The following is a 19,769-nucleotide window of genomic DNA, read 5'->3' on the forward strand; positions in this document are numbered from 1 at the left end:
TTAATGACAGAAAATATTTCACATTATTCTTTTAATATCTTTGAACTGGCTTCTACATACTCAAATCTTAATAGGCTAGCTATGCAAACTGGTGAGAGTAAAAACCCAACAGTTAAGAACCTCATCATCTTGATTCAATCCTAGATACAGCGGTATCTAAACATGCCCAATTAGCAGAATGATTAGAAGTCACTGTAGTAAAGATACAAGCTTTTAATAATAATAATAATGAAAAACTTTTATTTGTATTCCACCAACCTCTCCCTGGAGGGACTCAGCTTGGCTTACAGGACACACTTAATAGTGCAACACAATACGAATACAATAGAATACAAAGATGTAAAATAACAATAACAATAAAATTAAGCCCATTACACATAAAATGGTGATTAAAACCCCTATCAGCTGAAAATACTAAAAAACTTGACAAGCTATAAAATAGCAGCTATGTATAATACTTGTCCTCATAAAGTTCAACAGTGACCACTAAATTGTGAAATATAGTGATCATAATCCTTAAATATGATCAAAAGCTTGTGAAAAAAGCCATGATTTTAGGTGTTTCTGAAAAATCTGGAGGGTGGAGGCCACTCTAATCTCTTTAGGAAAAGCATTCCAAAGTCGGGGGGCCACCACTGAGAAGGCCCTCTCTCTCTCTCGTCCCCACCAACCACACTTGAAACAGAAGAAGGGCCTCCCCGGCAGATCTTAGGTTCATAGAAGGAGATGTGGTCTTGAAGACAGACTGGACCTGAAGCATATAGGACTTTATAGGTAATAACCTACACTTTGAATTAGGCCCGGAAACTTGTTGGCAGCCAGTGGGGCTGCTTTAATAGAGGCGTGGTATGCTTCCTATAGCTAGCCCCAGTTAATACTCTGGCTGCTGACCTTTGCACTAACTGCAGTTTCTGAACCATCTTCAAAGGCAGCTTCACATAGAGTGCATTGCAGTAGTCCATTCTAGATGTAACCAAGGCGTGGACCACCGTGGCCAGGTCAGGCTTTTCAGTTTACAATAAATTAAAATGCTTTGACTTGATAAGAACCACTGGGTTGGATCCAGGTCTTAGAAAAGACAAATGAATACTGACTGGATATAGATCAAACCCATTGTCTGATGTTATAAATCTCACCTTAAATGATTCTCCAATGTGTCTCGTGGCATTTTTTGTGGCAAGGCTCAAATCTGCCATATGGAAATCTGAAAGGAAAGAGAATAATTTCACCAGCTGTGTGAAAAGATAAAATGGGAAAAAGAAGAGTTGCCTACTACTAGACTGGGTTTTTTAAAGGCAGGGGAATTAAAAGACACAATCATGGGCAGCTGATAACATTTCCAGTACTTAAACAGTTTTAAAATATCACATTTCACTGAAAAAACATCAAAATTTTCCTTTGGTCTTCTGTTGATCCCTAGCTGGTCAGGTTTAGACTTACTGCGCCCTCCAACCTCCGCAGGGATGGAGGACCTACAAAAATGGTCCGCCCCAGGAGGCTTATGGATCCGGATGGATTCCTGACGGCTCTTGGGGAGTTTCCCACCACCTTGGCTGGTGATTCTGTCGATGCTCTGGTCGCCCTCTGGAACAAGGAGGTGACTAGGGCAATAGACACGATTGCTCCGAGACAGCCTTGGTTGCCTTAGTCGATGATCTACGCCGGGAACTGGACAGGGGGAGTGTGTCCCTGCTGGTTCTGCTGGACCTCTCAGCGGCCTTCGATACCGTCGATCACGGTATCCTTCTGGGGCGCCTTGCCGGGATGGGTCTCGGAGGTACTGTTTTGCAGTGGCTCCGGTCTTTCCTGGAGGGTCGTTCCCAGATGGTGTCATTGGGGGACACCTGCTCGACCCCACAATCATTGTCTTGTGGGGTCCCGCAGGGGTCAGTACTGTCCCCCATGTTGTTCAACATATACATGAAGCCGCTGGGAGAGATCATCCGGAGTTTCGGGGTTCGGTGTCATCTGTACGTAGATGATGTCCAGCTCTGTCACTCCTTCCCACCTGTCACTAAGGAGGCTGTCCAGGTCCTGAACCGGTGTCTGGCCGCTGTGTCGGACTGGATGAGGGCCAACAAATTGAAATTGAATCCAGACAAGACAGAGGTCCTCCTGGTCAGTCACAAGGCTGAACAGGGAATAGGGTTACAGCCTGTGTTGGACGGGGTCGCACTCCCCCTGAAGACACAGGTTCGCAGTATGGGTGTTCTCCTGGACTCATAGCTGAGCCTGGAGCCCCAGGCCAGGGGAGCATTCGCGCAACTGAGACTTGTGCGCCAGCTGTGCCCGTTCCTTGGGAGGTCTGACTTGGCCATGGTGGTCCACGCTCTGGTTACATCCCGTTTGGATTACTGCAACGCTCTCTACGTGGGGTTGCCTTTGAAGACGGCCTGGAAGCTCCAACTAGTACGACGGGTGGCAGCCAGATTAATAACTGGGGCAGCATACAGGGAGCATACCATCCCCCTGCTAAGCCAGCTCCACTGGCTGCCGATATGCTACCGGACCCAATTCAAAGTGCTGGTCTTGACCTATAAAGCCCTAAACGGTTCTGGCCCAATTTACTTATCCGAACGTATCTCCTCATATGAGCCAGCTAGATCCCTAAGATCATCTGGAGATGCCCTGCTCTCGGTCCCACCTGCCTCGCAGGCGCGGCTGGTGGGAACGAGGGACAGGGCCTTCTCGGTGGTGGCTCCCTGGCTGTGGAACACCCTCCCCACAAATATCCGACAAGCCCCAACTCTTCTGGGTTTCAGAAAGGCTGTGAAAACATGGCTGTGTGCACAAGCTTTTAACGAGTAATATGATAACGTCGACATGGTCCGATTGAAGGCTGAAGCATGAGGGTTTTAGACAAATGGATCTAATTTACGTGTGTTTTAATTTTTATAATGTATTTTAATGATGTATTTTTATAGTTTTAATTGATTATATGTACTGTTTTTGTTTTATTATTATGTTCTTGGCATTAAATGTTGCCAACTGTTGTAAGCCGCCCTGAGTCCCCCCGGGTGAGAAGGGCGGGGTATAAATTCTGGAAATAAAATAATAAATAAATAAAGATGTAATAACCCAGTGTCCTTGACTACAGAGCATAAATAAGGTGGACCAGAATTAGGCATAACTATTGAAACAACCCTTTGTTAGAAAGGTTAGTAGTCCATAAGCAACCAAAAGCAAAAGTAAATTTCAAGTAGTTTCAAATCAGCTTTAGTTTTCACTTACTGAAATGACAACTATTCCTTTCTCTTAGCATGTGAAATAAGTTAACCCCAAAAACAAAAATCGGAAAGCCCATCCACTGCAAAACAAAAACCTTCTGTTGGGTCAAGCCCTGAGAACAGGAGCTTTTAGAATGTGGGGTTTCTAAGTTGAAACTATTAAAAATATGGAAAATGAAATTAAGTAGAAATGACTTCTAAAGTAGTTTCCCTTACATTAAAAACATGTGCAGTTAAAACTGGTGCAATGACAACAGTTCATCCAGAAAAGCACAGTGGGAGCAAAGGCAGTCTTACCCATAACATAACAGAGCAACAGCAGAGAAGACAAAAGTCCCTAAAACTTTCTGAGTCACACATCACAACTTCATTCAAGAGAAGAGGTGCATGAGAACAGAAGCCTGTTACATCAGCCAATACAGGCCGATGTGTTTTCAATAAAAAGGCTTTACAGGAAAGTATAGGCTATTGCTTTGGGGACACTGGTTACAATCCCTCCCAAAGTACTGAGTATTTAAAACATTTCCTGGAGATTTGAGACAAAATTGCTCAGGGTCTGGGAGATTCAACAACCAGTATTATATGGTTGTGATTACCTCTCAAAATACCTGCCTGGTACCGTCATTTGTTTCACCTCCTTCCAATTCTATCCCCTCTAAACCTTGTTTCCATTTATGACCCTGGCTTGTTTTCCATTATCCTGTTGAAATTACAACTAAATACATGAAATAGAAATCTACAAAACCTCTCTTAATTTATCAGTTCCATTACCATTCCGTGCTGTGAATGGATCTACTGAATCAGTAGAATTTACATAGACATTGACTTACCAAAATAGTATCAATTCAAATAGCCTACTTTAGCTGGGATAGCAATAGGATTTAACCCAATGTATTAAGATTTTGTTTCATATGCAGACAGGTTTGGACAGCTGGAGTGCTAACTGGTACCGTGTTTCCCCGAAAATAAGACAGTGTCTTATATTATTTTTTACTCCCAAAGATGTGCTAGGTCTTATTTTCAGGGAATGTCTTATTTTTCCATGAAGAAGAATTCACATTTATTGTTGAACAAAAAAATGAACATTTATTCTATACTATACAGTAGTGTCACCACAAACCAACATAACCAAACCAGACAAACTGTGAATCTTATCAAGAATTTCTTGCTACTACCCTTATTTCCATGTACAACAATCTATGGTATGTACATTTACCAATCCTGCATGCTCTGATGTTCTGTTTGGGGGGCATGCTTCCAAACAAAACCTTTGCTAGGTCTTACTTTCGGGGGAGGCCTTATATTTAGCAATTCAACAAAACCTCTTCTAGGTCTTATTTTTTGGGGATGTCTTATTTTAGGGTAAATAGGGTATGTACAGAAGACCTGATGGTAAAAGGCACTTGGCTCATAGTAAAAAATCGGGCTAAGAAAACCGTGATAGATTTGCCATAAGTCTGAAACCATTTGAAGCACACACCAACAACAAACAATGACCTTTTCTGGTTCTGAAACAGTAGGGCCAGAAAAATGGTACAACTGCCCCCATTCCTACCTCTACAGAGTTTGGAAGCAGGTTTAGTTTTAATTCTATTATGTTTAGGATGACTATAACCTGGATCAGATGGACTAATTCCCTCAAAGTGCTCATTATGTATATTTTGTTTTATCCTCTGATAAATCCTTCCTTTCATCCAAGTAATAGAGCAGTTCTGATATACGTTACTGGGATAGGTCTGCTCAAAGTTCTGCATATACTTTTATTTTGGAATATTTGCAACTCAAAGCTTTGTATGAAGAATACATTTACTCATATTCCCCTATGTCAAACTTTAGTCTGAAGTCTCCTTAAGCAGACCTATATTCTTGTAGTCTGCAAAGCACAACGAACACTGAAGACACTATGGCGGAAATAAACTTATCTTCTGCCAAGAGTATCTTGGATGAAGCTAGCAATTTATTTATTTTTAGCCTTAGTTTCCCATTTGATAAAGGCAGTCACTGTTACAGCTTCCCAGTAGCATTGGACTGTTTTAATCTTTGACAGAACAGTATATAATTTGAACTGATCTAGCCCAGTAACTGTGCAATACATAATTAACCAATGAGACCGTTATATGTGAAAGGTATTTGGTTATTTAGTAGCCGAATTAGTTACATGACTTTCAAAACACAGGGAAATGAAAAAAGGAAATGAAAGGTAGCGAGTGATCTGAATCTCTTTGGTTTCTGGCCTACGTAGCTACTAAACAGGGATACATAAACATCACAGAAACTATGTAAGTATGGCAAACACATTCAATATAGCACATAAATCTGAGCAAAAAACACAAATCAATAATTTGTTTTTCTGTTCAGTTTAGAATGACAGATAAGAAGCATAGTCTGTGAGAAATCATAAAAGAACTCAAGAGTGTTAATAAATATTTAAAGCTCTAATTCAAAGCTATCTGCTGACTGACTATACTGTATTATTAGTATAGAGTGTGACATGATTTCTGAGTTTCTGTTCAAAGAAAACCTCCTAAATCAATGACATATAACAAAATTCCATATGCAGACAAATGTCATACCATCTGTCATTCCAGAAAATCTATTCTTCAAGTTTCCAAACAATTAAATTACATTTGCCAGACATTTTGCCAAATCTCATGTAATTTCTTTCAAATCAACTGCTTAATCTGTCTGTACTCACTAAAAATTAATCTCCACAATTTTTAGACTAGTGAAGGAGAAAATGCAGCCCATAGGCTGTCTGTGGCACCCCTCCTTTTTTGCAGCCCCTAAAACCTTCAGAACAATGTTTTTTTCAGGAAAACATCTGTCCTCAAAAACACCCCCAAACACTGCCTGAAGCAATTTAATGTACTAAAACAACCCCCTCAAAATTTAGAGAAGTGCTAAAAATCACCTGAAAAAAATCCAGAAGTACAAACTGGAAAAGAGTTCTGAGTTGCACTTGCAGTTGAAAAGGCAGAAAGGTAACTCTGTCACAGCTGCCCATCCCTACTTTACATTCCTGGATTGTGTTTGGGTTTCAAAAAGGCAACTGTATAAATTCATGATTATTTGGAGGTGGATAAATAGAAGAATAAAGCCATTAAACCCACAATTCTTGAAAAAGAGAGTGGTCATGAACTAAAAAGTGAAATAGTTTTTTGTTCTCTTCGCACTTTTATTAATCACTAGCTTGGGGACCCGGCGATGCCCGGGTCATTTGAGAATGGTATTATTTGTCTTTTAATGTTATGTATTCTGTGTTGTCAAAGGCTTTCATGGCTGTGTGAGGATGCCTGCCATAGATGTGGGCGAAACGTCAGGAGAGAATACTTCTGGAACATGGCCACACAGCCCGAAAGACATACAACAACCCTATTATGTATTCTGTTTGGAGTGGGTGAACTACAATTCCCAGAATCGTGGCTGAATCCTCCCGAAACCCTGTCAGTATTATAAGTTGGCCATTTTGGGAGTGTGTACCAGGTGTGGTGCAGTACTCTCTGGATTGGGGTGAACTACTGCAATTTCCAGATTCCCGGGGCAATTGCCCCGAAATATCTATCAGTATCCACAGCAGGCAATATTCAGTCTGTGTGCCAAGTTTGGTCTAGCTTCATCATTGGCTGGGTTCAGTGGTCTTTGGATGGAGGTGAACTACAACTCCCAAAATCAAGGGCCCTTCCCACAAATACCTGCAGTATGTTCAGTAGGTCATGAGGCTTCTCTGTGTGAAGTGTGGTCCTAGTGCATTGTTGGTGGGGGTGAGAATTTATCTGGTTGCAGGTGAACTATAACTCCCTTTTTCCCAAACTTGTCCAATATGTTGTATTGGTTATGGGGGTTCTGTGTGCCAAGTGTGATGCTCATTCATTGCAGGTGAACTATAAATCCCAGTACCTACTACTCCCCAATTTCCAGTCCAGTTCCCCTCCAAACCCACCAGTAGTCAAATCTGGGCATATCGGGTCTGCATGGCAAGTTTGGCCGAGAGCCATCATTATTTGGGTTCATAGAGTTCTGGGTGTAGGTGAACTACAACTCCTCTATATTCTCCAGTAGGAGTGACAGTGCTCTGACTTGATGCGGGGTGAACTACAACTCCCACCATGTGGAGTCAATCCCTAAACTCTTCCAGTAAGTTTAGTTGCAGCTCAGTTCTGCTCTGTTTGTTATGCAGAGAGATTGGAAAGGAAAGGGCAATGGGCGGGGCCATGCAAATTCCAGAGCAACGGAGAACCCTGGGATGCCTGCCTGTGGTGGAAGAAAAAGCAAAATCTAGGATGAAATGGTTCCCAAATGAAAGTATTCCTTGGGTGGTGGGGTGTAGTGATTGGGAAGGACATTGGCAGGGGCTGGGTTGCATGTTCATGGCGCTCGCTGTAACCGCAATGTCAGTGGAAAAGAGTGACTTGCCAGATTCTTAACCCTGGGAACTATAGCTTGTTTGTGGAGGCCGGAGGCTGTCTGTGTAAGCAGACATCCGTGCCACATACACACATACGGGTTTTTGCTTTTATTATGGATTTAGATTTAGATAGATTAGATTTAGATTAGATGTCTGTGTGCATACCTGCCAACCTAGGATAACATTTTATATACTGATTTGGTGGATTTGAATTGATAAACCTAATGGATCCAATGGGTCTACTTTAGAGGATTTGAGCCATCCTAAACACAAGGCTATTATTTTTTTGACAGACTAACAGCTACTTCTCTGGAAAAGAACAAATAGATTATGAGGTCTTTTAATATGAGGCTACACACAATCAGAAAACAATAATGCAATGTTTACTTCATTTTTCAGTTAGCATTAAACTATATAATTTTACGGTCTCAAACAAGTTACCTTGAGAAGGTTTCGATGTTATTTCTTGACAATTTCCAGCAGTTTGACGATGGTCCTGCACAAACAAATGTACATTTTAAGCATCTTCTCTTGGCTAGGTGTACATTTTTTTCAACACAACAGCACTGCTTATTAGAATAACTGTTTCTTTTGTATACAAAGGGGAAAGTTTGGGTTTAGGGAGTCAGGTTGTAGAAAATATTTATTCATCAGCATCATATATTTCAAAGCCTGGAACATAAAAAACCAGGTCTATTTTGCTTTCTGACCTCAATGCAATTAAAATCATATCTAAACAGTGCCCTCTGTTGTACAGTTTAGGAATTAAAGCAAGATTTTTTTTTCATGTCAGGAGCGACTTGAGAAACTACAAAAGGATGATTAAAGTTCACATCAGAACCAAAAGTCTATGCAAGAAATACAGGCACTAAATACTATTTTTAACTCAGCCACAATTGACCAGTGAAATTAACACGATTTTTATTAGTGTTGATTCACAATTCAACAACTGATTTAACAAGCTTATTCTTACTGTAAGCATAAGCAGAAACTTAGGTTGAAAAACTACCATCATTTCATGCCTAGTGACACAATTTGTGTCCAAAGCAGATGCTGCATACCTCTAAAACAAGCTGAGTGTGATAGAAAGAAATTTCATGTCACAATGATGTGACAAAGTGGGTATCACTGGAATGCTAGTGGCAGCAACATCCCCATGGGATGTCTAGTCTTAGTGTGGTGGACTGGGTAACTTAGACTTTTAAGCACAAAAGTCTATGTTTAAAAATTACTTAACTGTGAGACAGGTTGGATGATGTTGGGGAAGTCATCTACCACACAAGACCGTGGTAAACATAAAAGGGCATACCCTTCCTTTTTAAAAAAAAATAAATCAGAAATTACCAAAGGAAGGTTGAGATAGATTAGTTCCAATCTCCAAGGATTTTAAATATCATTTTATTTCAAAATCTTAAATCAAAATTTATATGAAATCTCAGATTATGCTACAAGGCAACTTGTACCAATGGGAATATTTCCTTAAAACACAGGAGTTCCCTCCTAGGAATTTATCTACCCGAGTAAAGGATGCTAGTGGGAATTAAAAGATATTACAACATAGCAAACAAGATAGATATACTGGATTTAGTATCACAAAATCACAAGTTGAACACTTCCCGAGTGTTTAGGACTGTGTGATGTTTTTTCAGATGATGCACGCTGATCCCAGTAGGGCAGCCTTTTGCAGTTGGCAGATCATAATTTTGTTAATTTTGCTAAGGGTTAGAAGGCACGATCATCAAGTTTGCAGACGACACAAAACTGGGAGGGATAGCTAACACTCCAGAAGACAGGAGCAGAATTCAAAACGATCTTGACAGACTAGAGAGATGGGCCAAAACTAACAAAATGAAGTTCAACAGGGACAAATGCAAGATACTTCACTTCGGCAGAAAAAATGGAAATCAAAGATACAGAATGGGGGACGCCTGGCTTGACAGCAGTGTGTGCGAAAAAGACCTTGGAGTCCTCGTGGACAACAAGTTAAACATGAGCCAACAATGTGATGCGGCTGCTAAAAAAGCCAATGGGATTCTGGCCTGCATCAATAGGGGAATAGCGTCTAGATCCAGGGAAGTTATGCTCCCCCTCTATTCTGCCTTGGTCAGACCACACCTGGAATACTGTGTCCAATTTTGGGCACCACAGTTGAAGGGAGATGTTGACAAGCTGGAAAGCGTCCAGAGGAGGGCGACTAAAATGATTAAGGGTCTGGAGAACAAGCCCTATGAGGAGAGGCTTAAAGAGCTGGGCATGTTTAGCCTGCAGAAGAGAAGGCTGAGAGGAGACATGATAGTCATGTACAAATATGTGAAGGGAAGTCATAGGGAAGAGGGAGCAAGCTTGTTTTCTGCTGCCCTGCAGACTAGGACACGGAACAATGGCTTCAAACTACAGGAAAGGAGATTCCACCTGAACATCAGGAAGAACTTCCTCACTGTGAGAGCTGTTCGACAGTGGAACTCTCTTCCCGGGGCCGTGGTGGAGGCTCCTTCCTTGGAGGCTTTTAAGCAGAGGCTGGATGGCCATCTGTCGGGGGTGCTTTGAATGCGATTTCCTGCTTCTTAGCAGGGGGTTGGACTAGATGGCCCATGTGGTCTCTTCCAACTCTACTATTCTATGATTCTATGATTCTATGAATGTTTAGTGTTTCCAAATGCCAGCTGAGATCTTTTGGCTGATTACCACCGGGACCACCTGTACTGGTTTCTGCCAGTCTTTGAAGTTCGATCTTGAGGTCCTGATAGTGGCTGAGTTTTTCCTGTTATTTTTCATCAATCCGATTGTCACCTGGTATGGAAACATCAATAATCCAAACCTTTTTCCTTTCTAAAACTGTGATGTCTGGTGTGTCAGTCTGGATTCGAAAGTCTCACAGTACCTTTGCGTGTTCATTTTCCATTACTTTTACAGGTTTGTGATCCCACCAGTTCTTTATTGCTGGCAGATGGTACTTGTGGCATAAATTCCAATGAATCATTTGGGCCACATAGTTGTGTCTTTGTTTGTAGTCTGTCTGTGCAATTTTCTTACAGCAGCTGAGGATATGATCAATGGTTTCATCAGCTTCCTTGCACAGTCTGCATTTTGGATCATCAGCTGATTTTTCGATCTTGGCCTTAATTGCATTTGTTCTGATGGCTTGCTCCTGGGCTGCAAGGATCAGGCCTTCTGTCTCCTTTTTCAGTGTCCCATTCATGAGCCATAGCCAGGTCTTCTCCTTATCATCTTTTCCTTCAATTTTGTCAAGGAACTTTCCATGCAATGCTTTGTTGTGCCAGCTGTCAGCTCTAGTTTGTAGTGCAGTCTTCTTGTACTGACTCTTTGCTGTGCTTTGAGGAGTTTCTGATTTTTTACTTCAATCAAAGCAGGTTATTATTATTATTTTAAGTGTACAAGTGTTAACTATTTCTCTTTTGAATTATCTCTTATTTTCCTCAGTTTTAAAGCCTCTGTGAAATTAATGTTTTTGGAAAAGACACTCCATACAAATGGATTACAGTTAATAATTGGCTAGGCATGCATAGCAACGTAGCTGCTCTGCATCCCATTGGTTTGATCAGTTATCAAAACCACTTTAAATTCATATTAGTAATATTTTCAACAGTCCAAGGTAGGTGTTACTATAAAGAAGACAAGGGCAGACAAGAGCATGGCCTAAACAAGATGAGTTAGCAATCATGGCTGAAACACAGTCCAAACAGGCAATTCTTACTTTAGTAGTACTATAATAAATGTCTTTTTGGATACCTATAACCATCTCTTAAACAGAACTTTAAAATACTGTGGATTTTTTTATTACACTAGAGTGACCTAGAAAGCATGACTTGGTGACTCTGGATGTTATTGCTCAAAAAGGCATGTTTCCAAGCGCTACTACTAACCTATCTATAAGCAAAATGACTGATTGAGTTTCCCTTTGAAATGCATATAACTTTCCCCAGAGAATCAAAAATTAGGTTTACTCACCAACAATTTTTGCTTTGTTTTGAGGGCCTTGATAACATGAATTTTCACTTCCCTGGGATATCGACTACGCTTGGAAGCCACCTCTACTATTAGATCATCTAGCTTATCTTCTAGAAGTTTGATAGTCATATCAACTTTAAAAGAAAAATATTAAACATTAATACATGAAAACACAGTTTGTTTGCAACATCTTTGCAAGAATGTGCTTTGTCCCAGAAAGACTTAACTATATAGATAAGAGAAGTATAAACAGATAAAACATTTAAATAACTACTAAAAAGATTGGAACACTTTTATCTTTATGTATCTTTTATTTTCTTTTGTACTTTCATCTTTTTCTCTTTCTTGTTTCTCTCCCTTTATGTATACTTTTCAATGTACTTAGAAATCTTCAATCAAACATATTAAAAGAAAAGAAAAACTTTGAATAATCAGTTCCTAGTAATGCTAAGAAATTCACAGATAAATTGTCTTCTTACCCTCTTCCCACAAAGATTAAGACATTTAACTTCAGTATCAAACAAGAATTAAAAATGAAAAATATAACACAAGCCATGGTTTAATCTTGACTTAATGAACACTCCAGTTTCAATTAAAAATATGGGTAAAAAGTGACTTTAGTTAAAGAGTGTGAACTTTCCATGTCATGTGATGACAAACATGAAAGCTATTTGAGTCTGTTACTATTAGAATTTAAAATATTCTTGAAATTAAAGTTTACTGAAAGATGAAATACATTAATAATTCAAAATGAGACAAAAGGCTAAATAGCCCATGCTTACTACTATATGGTTTTTAGTTAAAGAAATAAAGAACAAGATTATTTTAATGGAATTTAAAAAAAATAGTTATGATATGTAGGAAATTAAATTAATCTGAAGACCAAGGTGGGCTCTCACTATATTTTTCTCTGTACTGCTGAATTTCAATCCATTTTCATTGTAAAACACGATGTGTAAGAAGCACAATTCAGGAAGAATGTTTTGGCTTTAAAGTTATGTATATTCATTGGGGCTTAGGGGCACAGGACCCCTGTGAAAGTGAAAAATTATGAATAAAATGATAGCTGTTTTTTAACCTGAGAAAACAGCTCTTATGTCCTCCAGCATAACTTTTGCCAGAAGCTGACCACAAAATCACGTTGGAGGACCCAAAGATTCCTTGATAGGTGTTTTCTCTAGGAATCTTTAGGCGTGCATCTACACTGTAGAATGGATGCTGTTTGACACCACTTTAAATCCCATGGATCAATGCTATGGAATCATGAGAGTTATCATTTTAAAAGGTCTTCTCTGCCAAATAGTGCTGGTGTCTCACCAAACTACAACTCCCAGGATTCCACAGTATTGAGCCAAATTAGTTAAAGTAGTGCAGATGTATCCTAGGTACTCCATAGGATCACTGAATTGTACTAGAAGACTTTCACTTTATAAAATATTATGTACAATCCATATATTAAAATGTATTTCTATGAAATACATATATTAAAATACACAGAACAAAGATTAAAATACAGTAAACACAGGACATGAGTTTAAAATTCATAGTTAAAAAATTGTCTGGGTAGGCCTGCTGGAAAAGACAGGTCTTCAACTGTCTCCTAAATTTTGACAGCAAATTTAGTTGTCAGAGCTCTTCCAGCAGGTCACTCCACTGTCTGGGATGCCAGTCAGGTTCTGGTGGGTTGGCATAGCTGCCTCCCAGAGGACCTCAATGCCCGGAGTGGATTGTATAGGAGAAGTCGTTCCTGTAGGTAACTTGGACCCAAACCAAGTAGTCTTTAAAGGTCAAAACCAACACTTTGTACTTTGCCAGAAACTATTTGGCAACCAATGGAGTGACTTTATCATAGGTGTAATATGCTCAATCTTGGATGCGCCTGTAACTAATCTGCCATATTTTGAACCAACTGGAGTTCCCCAACTTGATGCAGAGGTAGCTCAATGTAAACCACCTGCAGAAGTTCAAGTTTGAGGTTGCTAGCTTGTGTACTACCAACTTTTGGTCCTCTGATTCTAGAAAGGATTTTGCACAGCAAAATCAAAGATTTCTTTTGGAATCCCTCCTCCTCCTAATATTTTGAACTGCTGTTGGTTTACTCTGTGAATGAAGAACCCGTTGTTACAGAGGCCTGAGCATACTAGCCCTCTCTAATTTGTTCTCTGCACTCACCTAGTGAGTCAGCAGATGGCAGTAAAGTTTGGTAATCCCCACTCCATAATTCTCAATCTACAGTTCTAACCTAAACTCTTATAGACTCTTAAGAATTTTGTATTCCAGGGGTCTTAACTTACTGACATTTCATAAAATGATATCCAACTCTTATGTTCTGAATACTATTATCCTTAACCAGAATCCCACTCAAGACTCAGTGCAGGTGTAGCTCAGTTAATAAAGTCTCTGACAAAGAAAATGCAGTAATTTTCACAAAGTGCTTTTGTTCTGATTAGCTGGATGTTTTTCAGCAGCCTTGGCATTGGGAAGATAATGAAAGAAAGACTTCAGTGTTGCATTGCAGCAGGGTGACTTGACTACTACTACTACTACTACTACTAATAATAATAATAATAATAATAATAATAATTTTAATAATAATACTTTATTTGTACCTAGAGTGGCTTACAGACAAACATAATAAACCAACAATACAATTAATAACATAACCAATTACACAATCAAAATTAACATGACAGATCAATGCAACAATGCAACTAAATAATGCAACAGAGTTTGAGTTGAAAAAAATGTGGGATTTTACTCTGCTTCTTGCTACTGTAGTTGTGTATGCTTGCCTACAACAAGATAAACAGCAGTGTGAACAGCAAAGCAGAAAGGAAAGGGGAAAATAAAATTTTCCCCCTTTAAAATTTTATATAATGATTTTATTTTGCAATGGTATCTGTTTTATATGAATTGTTGTTTTGTAGATTGTTTTATATGAATTGTTGTTTTTACATTGTTTTTAGGCATTGAATTTTTGCCTATTTATTGTAAGCCGCTTTGAGTCCCCTCGGGGAGAAAGGCAGGGTAAAAGTGATGTAAATAAATAAATAAATAAATAAGCAGACTTCACCAGCTGCTTATACAGTAATCTCACTTATCCAAACTTCACTTATCCAATGTTCTGTATTATCCAACACAGTCTGCCTTTTAGTAGTCAGTGTTTTTGTAGTAAATGTTGCAATGTTTTGGTGCTAAATTTGTAAATACAGTAATTACTACATAACATTACTGTGTATTGAACTGCTTTTTCTGCCAATTTGTTTTAAAACATGATGTTTTGGTGCTTAATTTATAAAATCATAATGTAATTTTATGTTTAATAGGCTTTTTTCTTAATCCCTCCTTATTATCCAACATTTTCGCTTATCCAATGTTCTGCTGGCCCGTTTATGTTGGATAAGTGAGACTCTACTGTACGATGTTTTCTTGTGGTGTAGGAACTTATTCTTATTTTTTCATTTTATCTTTGCCCTGAAGCCAAATTTTCTGTTTCAGTAATAGTATGCAGGAACACAACCATTTTGTTAAATGAGATATGCCTGTACTTAAATTAAAAAATAATTCACCCCTGTTAACATCACTGGAATCAAGTTTGTATCCCCAGACAAAACTCTTTACCAGCAAATTTCAGAGATTAAAAAATAGATTTGATTAAGCACATTTAGGGTTGAAGAACTCCCAACTGGAAGGGATCCTATTATCTTTCTCTCAGATTTTCACTCTATTCAAAATATCTTTGACTTAATTTTCCTGAGCCCATGAAAGTTGGAATCTGACAGACGAGGACAAGTTTATTTACCTTATTCACATTAACTTATTTTTCTCTCAAACACTTCTATGCCAGGAAATTGAACTGAGTGTTTCTAAACAATGCCACCAATTCTATCGCATGAGCAAGTAAATTCCATTGATATATACAAAATTCAGAGGACCAAAACAAATATAACCACATAAACATGGTAGTAAAATAAGCAATGTATTGTGGGCTTTGCATTAAGGGAATAATTTTCTTAATGTATACTGTGCATTGGAGACAATAAAGGACTGTTCAGTCCTCCAGAGATACTGTATCAATAGATTCAATCATCCAAAGCTTGAAAAGTTTTTTTTAGAAAATACATTAAAAAACAAACCCTGATATTTCCATTTCATATAAGTCTTTTCCCATTTTACGACACCACTGTATTTAACAGAATTTGAGCACCCTCTGATTTTGGTGCCCATGGTTGTCCTGGAATTAAATCCCAAGGGATCTGAAGGGCCCACTGTAATTATTTCTCACAAACCACTTTCTGTAACGTAAGTATATATTTGGAATAAAGCAATAAAGTGGAGCATTTGATTGGAAGTACACTCAGTATTAGACAGCTTTATTAAACGAGACATATAAATGTACACATACTAATTATTTTTATCTGTGCAATCCAACAGAAATATTAAACACGAAAGAAATTACAAGTCAAAGCTTTTGTACCATTATGAAGATCATCAGATGACTCCTGCCACGGCTGCCCATTAACAGTGATGTTCTCTTGTACAGCTGTTTCAAAGTTCTGTAGAAAAAAGTGTGCATGACAATTCTTTAAAATGTTGTTTTGAAAGTTTAATATAAATTAAAAAGCTAAATTAACATTTACCATTCCAGCAAACATCCTCTTTCTCCACTTATATGGAAAGAACACAGAAATCTATGAAGTAAACTCAGGAAGGATGCTAAAATGTGTCGCCTCAAATGTGCTTCCTTGCCACAACTTTGTGCTGCTACCATTTTAAAGTTGATTTTTTAAAATTGTTTCAAGTGAATAGGCATGTATACATTATTTGTTATTTATAATGTCCATTTTCTTATTTAAAAACACATAACAAAATAGGGGGGTTCAGAGGGCCGGAACTGATTAATAGCACTTCAATGGGAAAATTCATGTTGAGGTAAGATCAATTTGAGTTAAGAGCTCTGTCATGGAACAAATTAAATTCTTAATTCAAGGTATCACTGTATTGCTTATGTTTTCTTACTGCAAGCATTATGGAGCTGTCCCATAGTATCATTTCAGGTGGAAATAATTATGCGAAGTATTTATTATTTATTTATTTATTAATTTTAACTGATTTATAGTGTATTGTACTGTTTTTATATGTCTGTTTTATTGTAAGCCGCCCTGAGTCCCCTGTTGGGTGAGAAGGGCGGGATATAAATATTGTAATAAATATTGTAATAAATACATGCATTTATACCCCGCCCTTCTCCCCGAGGGGACTCAGAGCAACTTACCTTCTGCCACGAGGGCCAGCAACAAATATACTATAAAAACAAAACAATTAAAACATGATAAAACATGATAAAAAGTATACAAAAATTAAAACGCTGCAAAGCAAGTACTGCAAAGTTCTTTGATATTTAGGACAAGTGCACATTTAGCACTTGTGCCTTTGAGATTGGGGAAAGGTTAAAGGACATTGTAACACCACACATCCTATCCACAAGCCTTATCTCTAAACCTCACTGTCCTTACTAAACAGAACAAACTGCAGTCTTCCAGATGTTACTGCATCACAACTCCCATGAGCTCTAGTTATATCTAATGACGAATGCAGGAGTTGTCCAGCATATGGAGCACCACATAAAAGGACACAGCGGGCTGGGTTTGGCCCACGAGCCTTGAGTTTGACACATGTACTATACACAAAAAGAAATGTGCTGTAGGGTCTCCATCTTACTAATGACTGAGGCCAGGGACTGTTTGTGGGCTGGGAGATGCATCTAGAGCAATCCTTTGAAACACTATGCCCCACCCTTTCAAGGGTTAATAGTTTCATATGTGGGTGGTTTGTGGTTGCAGAGATATAGCAATTTCAAATGGATCCATTTTTAAAAAACACCTTGATTTCAACTCTGTGAGGAAAGGCAGGTAAAAATAATACTTATTATTATATGAAATATCACAAAATCTGAGGGAGGAAAATCAGGATTCTAAGCTTTTTGGGAAAAGGGATGCTCCATTTGTATTTACATCTAAGGGCCCTTCCGGACAGACCCTATATCCCAGGATCTGATCCCAGGTTTTTTGTTTATACCAGATCATCAGGTAGTGGGGACTCATCTAATCCAGTTTAAAGCAGAAAATCTGGGATCAGATCCTGGGATACAGGGCCTGCTTGGAAGGACCCTTAATGATCCTTGTTGAGTTACAAAGAACACTTAAAAGAGGAGCCAACAATCTGACAGAAAAAAGGGGAGCCTTGAGGAGAGGTGGGAAACAAATAAACAAAGAAGAAGAAAATATCCCAAAATCCAAGGGAGGAATAAAAATCCTGATTCCAAGTATTTGGAATCTAACAACCACCATGTCAGACTATACCAGTGGTTCCCAACCTGTGGTCCGTGAACCACCAGTGGTCCGCAAGAACTAAAATATGGTCTGCGGCCTCACCGCTACTACACAGTTGCAATGAGAGCGACTGGTCTCACCAAACCCTCTTACAGTGCCGAAGCAACAGGGATGTCGGGAGGGGAGAGGTTGATTACCCGCGAAAGGCACTACAACAAGTCTCCTGATTGCTGCTTCTCCTCCTCCATCTCTCCCTCTGAGCAGAGCTGTTAAACGTGGTGCCTGGAAGTGGGAGCGCCTTGGTGTCTTCCTTTTTAGGCCTGTTCCTGGGGTTATTTGGTGTGCACTGGATAGACCAAATAGCTCTAGGTTATTACATATGGTGTTCTGTGAGAGAGCAGATAGCAATTATGAGATAGCATATGTTCTATATCAGACACTAGAGCTGACATGGTCTATCCAATGCAATTTTCTAAATCAGCACCCCAAATAACCAAATTGTATCTAAAGTTGACTAAAAGCGGATTTGTAACCCTTCTGGTACTAATGTTGGAGGGGTGGTCCCTGATCAAAGTGGTCCCTGATCAAGAAAAGGTTGGGAACCACTGGACTACAAAGAGAAGCTACTGAAAACCAGAAGCATGTGGACAATTTCAACAGAAAAGAGGAAACAATGAAAATGAACAAAATCTGGCTACCAGCATTTAAAAACACTAAAATTAGGACAGCAAATATAGAACAACACTTAGAAAACCGGGAAATTCCAGACAAGTAACAATTAGGGCCAGCTAACACCAAGGAGTCTCCCAGGCAGGAAGCAGCTAGGCATTGAACCTGCAAGGCTATTAAATGCTAATCAAGCTGGCCATCTACAACATTAACACTTGCCTCAAACAGGCAAGAGTTCATTCTCCCACCCTGGACATTATTCCAAATTTGCCTAGTTTCCAACAGACCTCACAACCTCTGAGGATTCCTGCCATAGAAAGTGTCAAGAGAGAATGTTTCGGGAACATGGCCATACACCCTGGAAAACTCACAGCAATCCACAAACGCTACATCAAAATTACACACCCTTCCTAGTCAGGCTTTTTTTTGGGGGGGGGGGGGAGGACCAATTTATGTATTTTAAACAGGCCTTTAACGACTCTGAGCTATTAATTTCTAATGACCTCATCACATTAGAGCTTGGATCCACTTTCAATCCACTTTGGGGAGGGGGCTTTAAACAGCTCAGCCAGACAGATCCTGGGCCTCACCAAACTACAAACCCCAGAATTCTGCAGGAGGCAGAAACTGGATTTAAAGTGGCTTCATGCTCTAGTGTGATGAGGCAGTTAGGAGTCCAAATGTTGAATTCTACCTTAGTGTTTACCTCTTTTGAATTCTTCTGATTTGTTCTAACCGCTCTGAGTCGCTATTACGAGAAAAAAGGCGGGCATATTGACAATAATAACACCAATAATGATAAAGTTAGCGAGTTCCAAAGGGCGCTTGAAAGGGAAGCCAGCAGCCTGACAGCGAAAGGGCCTCTCCTTTTCCTTCTCCTCCTCCTCCCTCAGGCCTTCTCTCCTCACCCCGATAGCCTCGGCCACGGCCTGCTTGAGGGCCTCGGCCTCCACAGCCTGCCCCGCGCCCAACTTCTCCACCAAGGGCCCGTATTCCCCGAGCAGCTCGGCGGTCCAGTCACGGGAGCGGCACGGCACCCTCGGGTCGCAAGGCGGACAGGCAGAGGGAGACGTTGCCTCCGCCGCCTTCATTTCGCCCGCCATTTCCCGCTCTCGCCAAACCGCTCGCCAACATCGCCCCGCCCAGAAAGAAGCGGAAGAGCCGGAC

General features: G+C 39.7%; 1 protein-coding gene across 2 annotated transcripts in view; it reads right to left on the reverse strand.

Annotated features, from left to right (window-relative positions):
- The window catches only part of nsl1 (NSL1 component of MIS12 kinetochore complex), a 22,669-nt gene extending 2,964 nt beyond the window's left edge, over positions 1-19,705 (reverse strand). The window contains exons 1-5 of one of the 2 annotated variants that reach the window (XM_003216014.4): positions 19,511-19,705; positions 16,079-16,157; positions 11,602-11,735; positions 8,074-8,128; positions 1,137-1,204 (exon numbers count right to left, since the gene is read on the reverse strand). In XM_003216014.4, the coding sequence (XP_003216062.2) occupies positions 1,137-1,204; positions 8,074-8,128; positions 11,602-11,735; positions 16,079-16,157; positions 19,511-19,705 (531 nt within the window). The remainder of the gene's footprint in view (positions 1-1,136; positions 1,205-8,073; positions 8,129-11,601; positions 11,736-16,078; positions 16,158-19,510) is intronic. The other variant, XM_008125831.3, reaches the window with a different exon arrangement.
- Positions 19,706-19,769: the final 64 nt, after the last annotated feature.

This window comes from Anolis carolinensis, chromosome 1 (assembly GCF_035594765.1).
Source record: "Anolis carolinensis isolate JA03-04 chromosome 1, rAnoCar3.1.pri, whole genome shotgun sequence".
NCBI classification, from domain to species: Eukaryota; Metazoa; Chordata; class Lepidosauria; order Squamata; family Dactyloidae; genus Anolis; species Anolis carolinensis.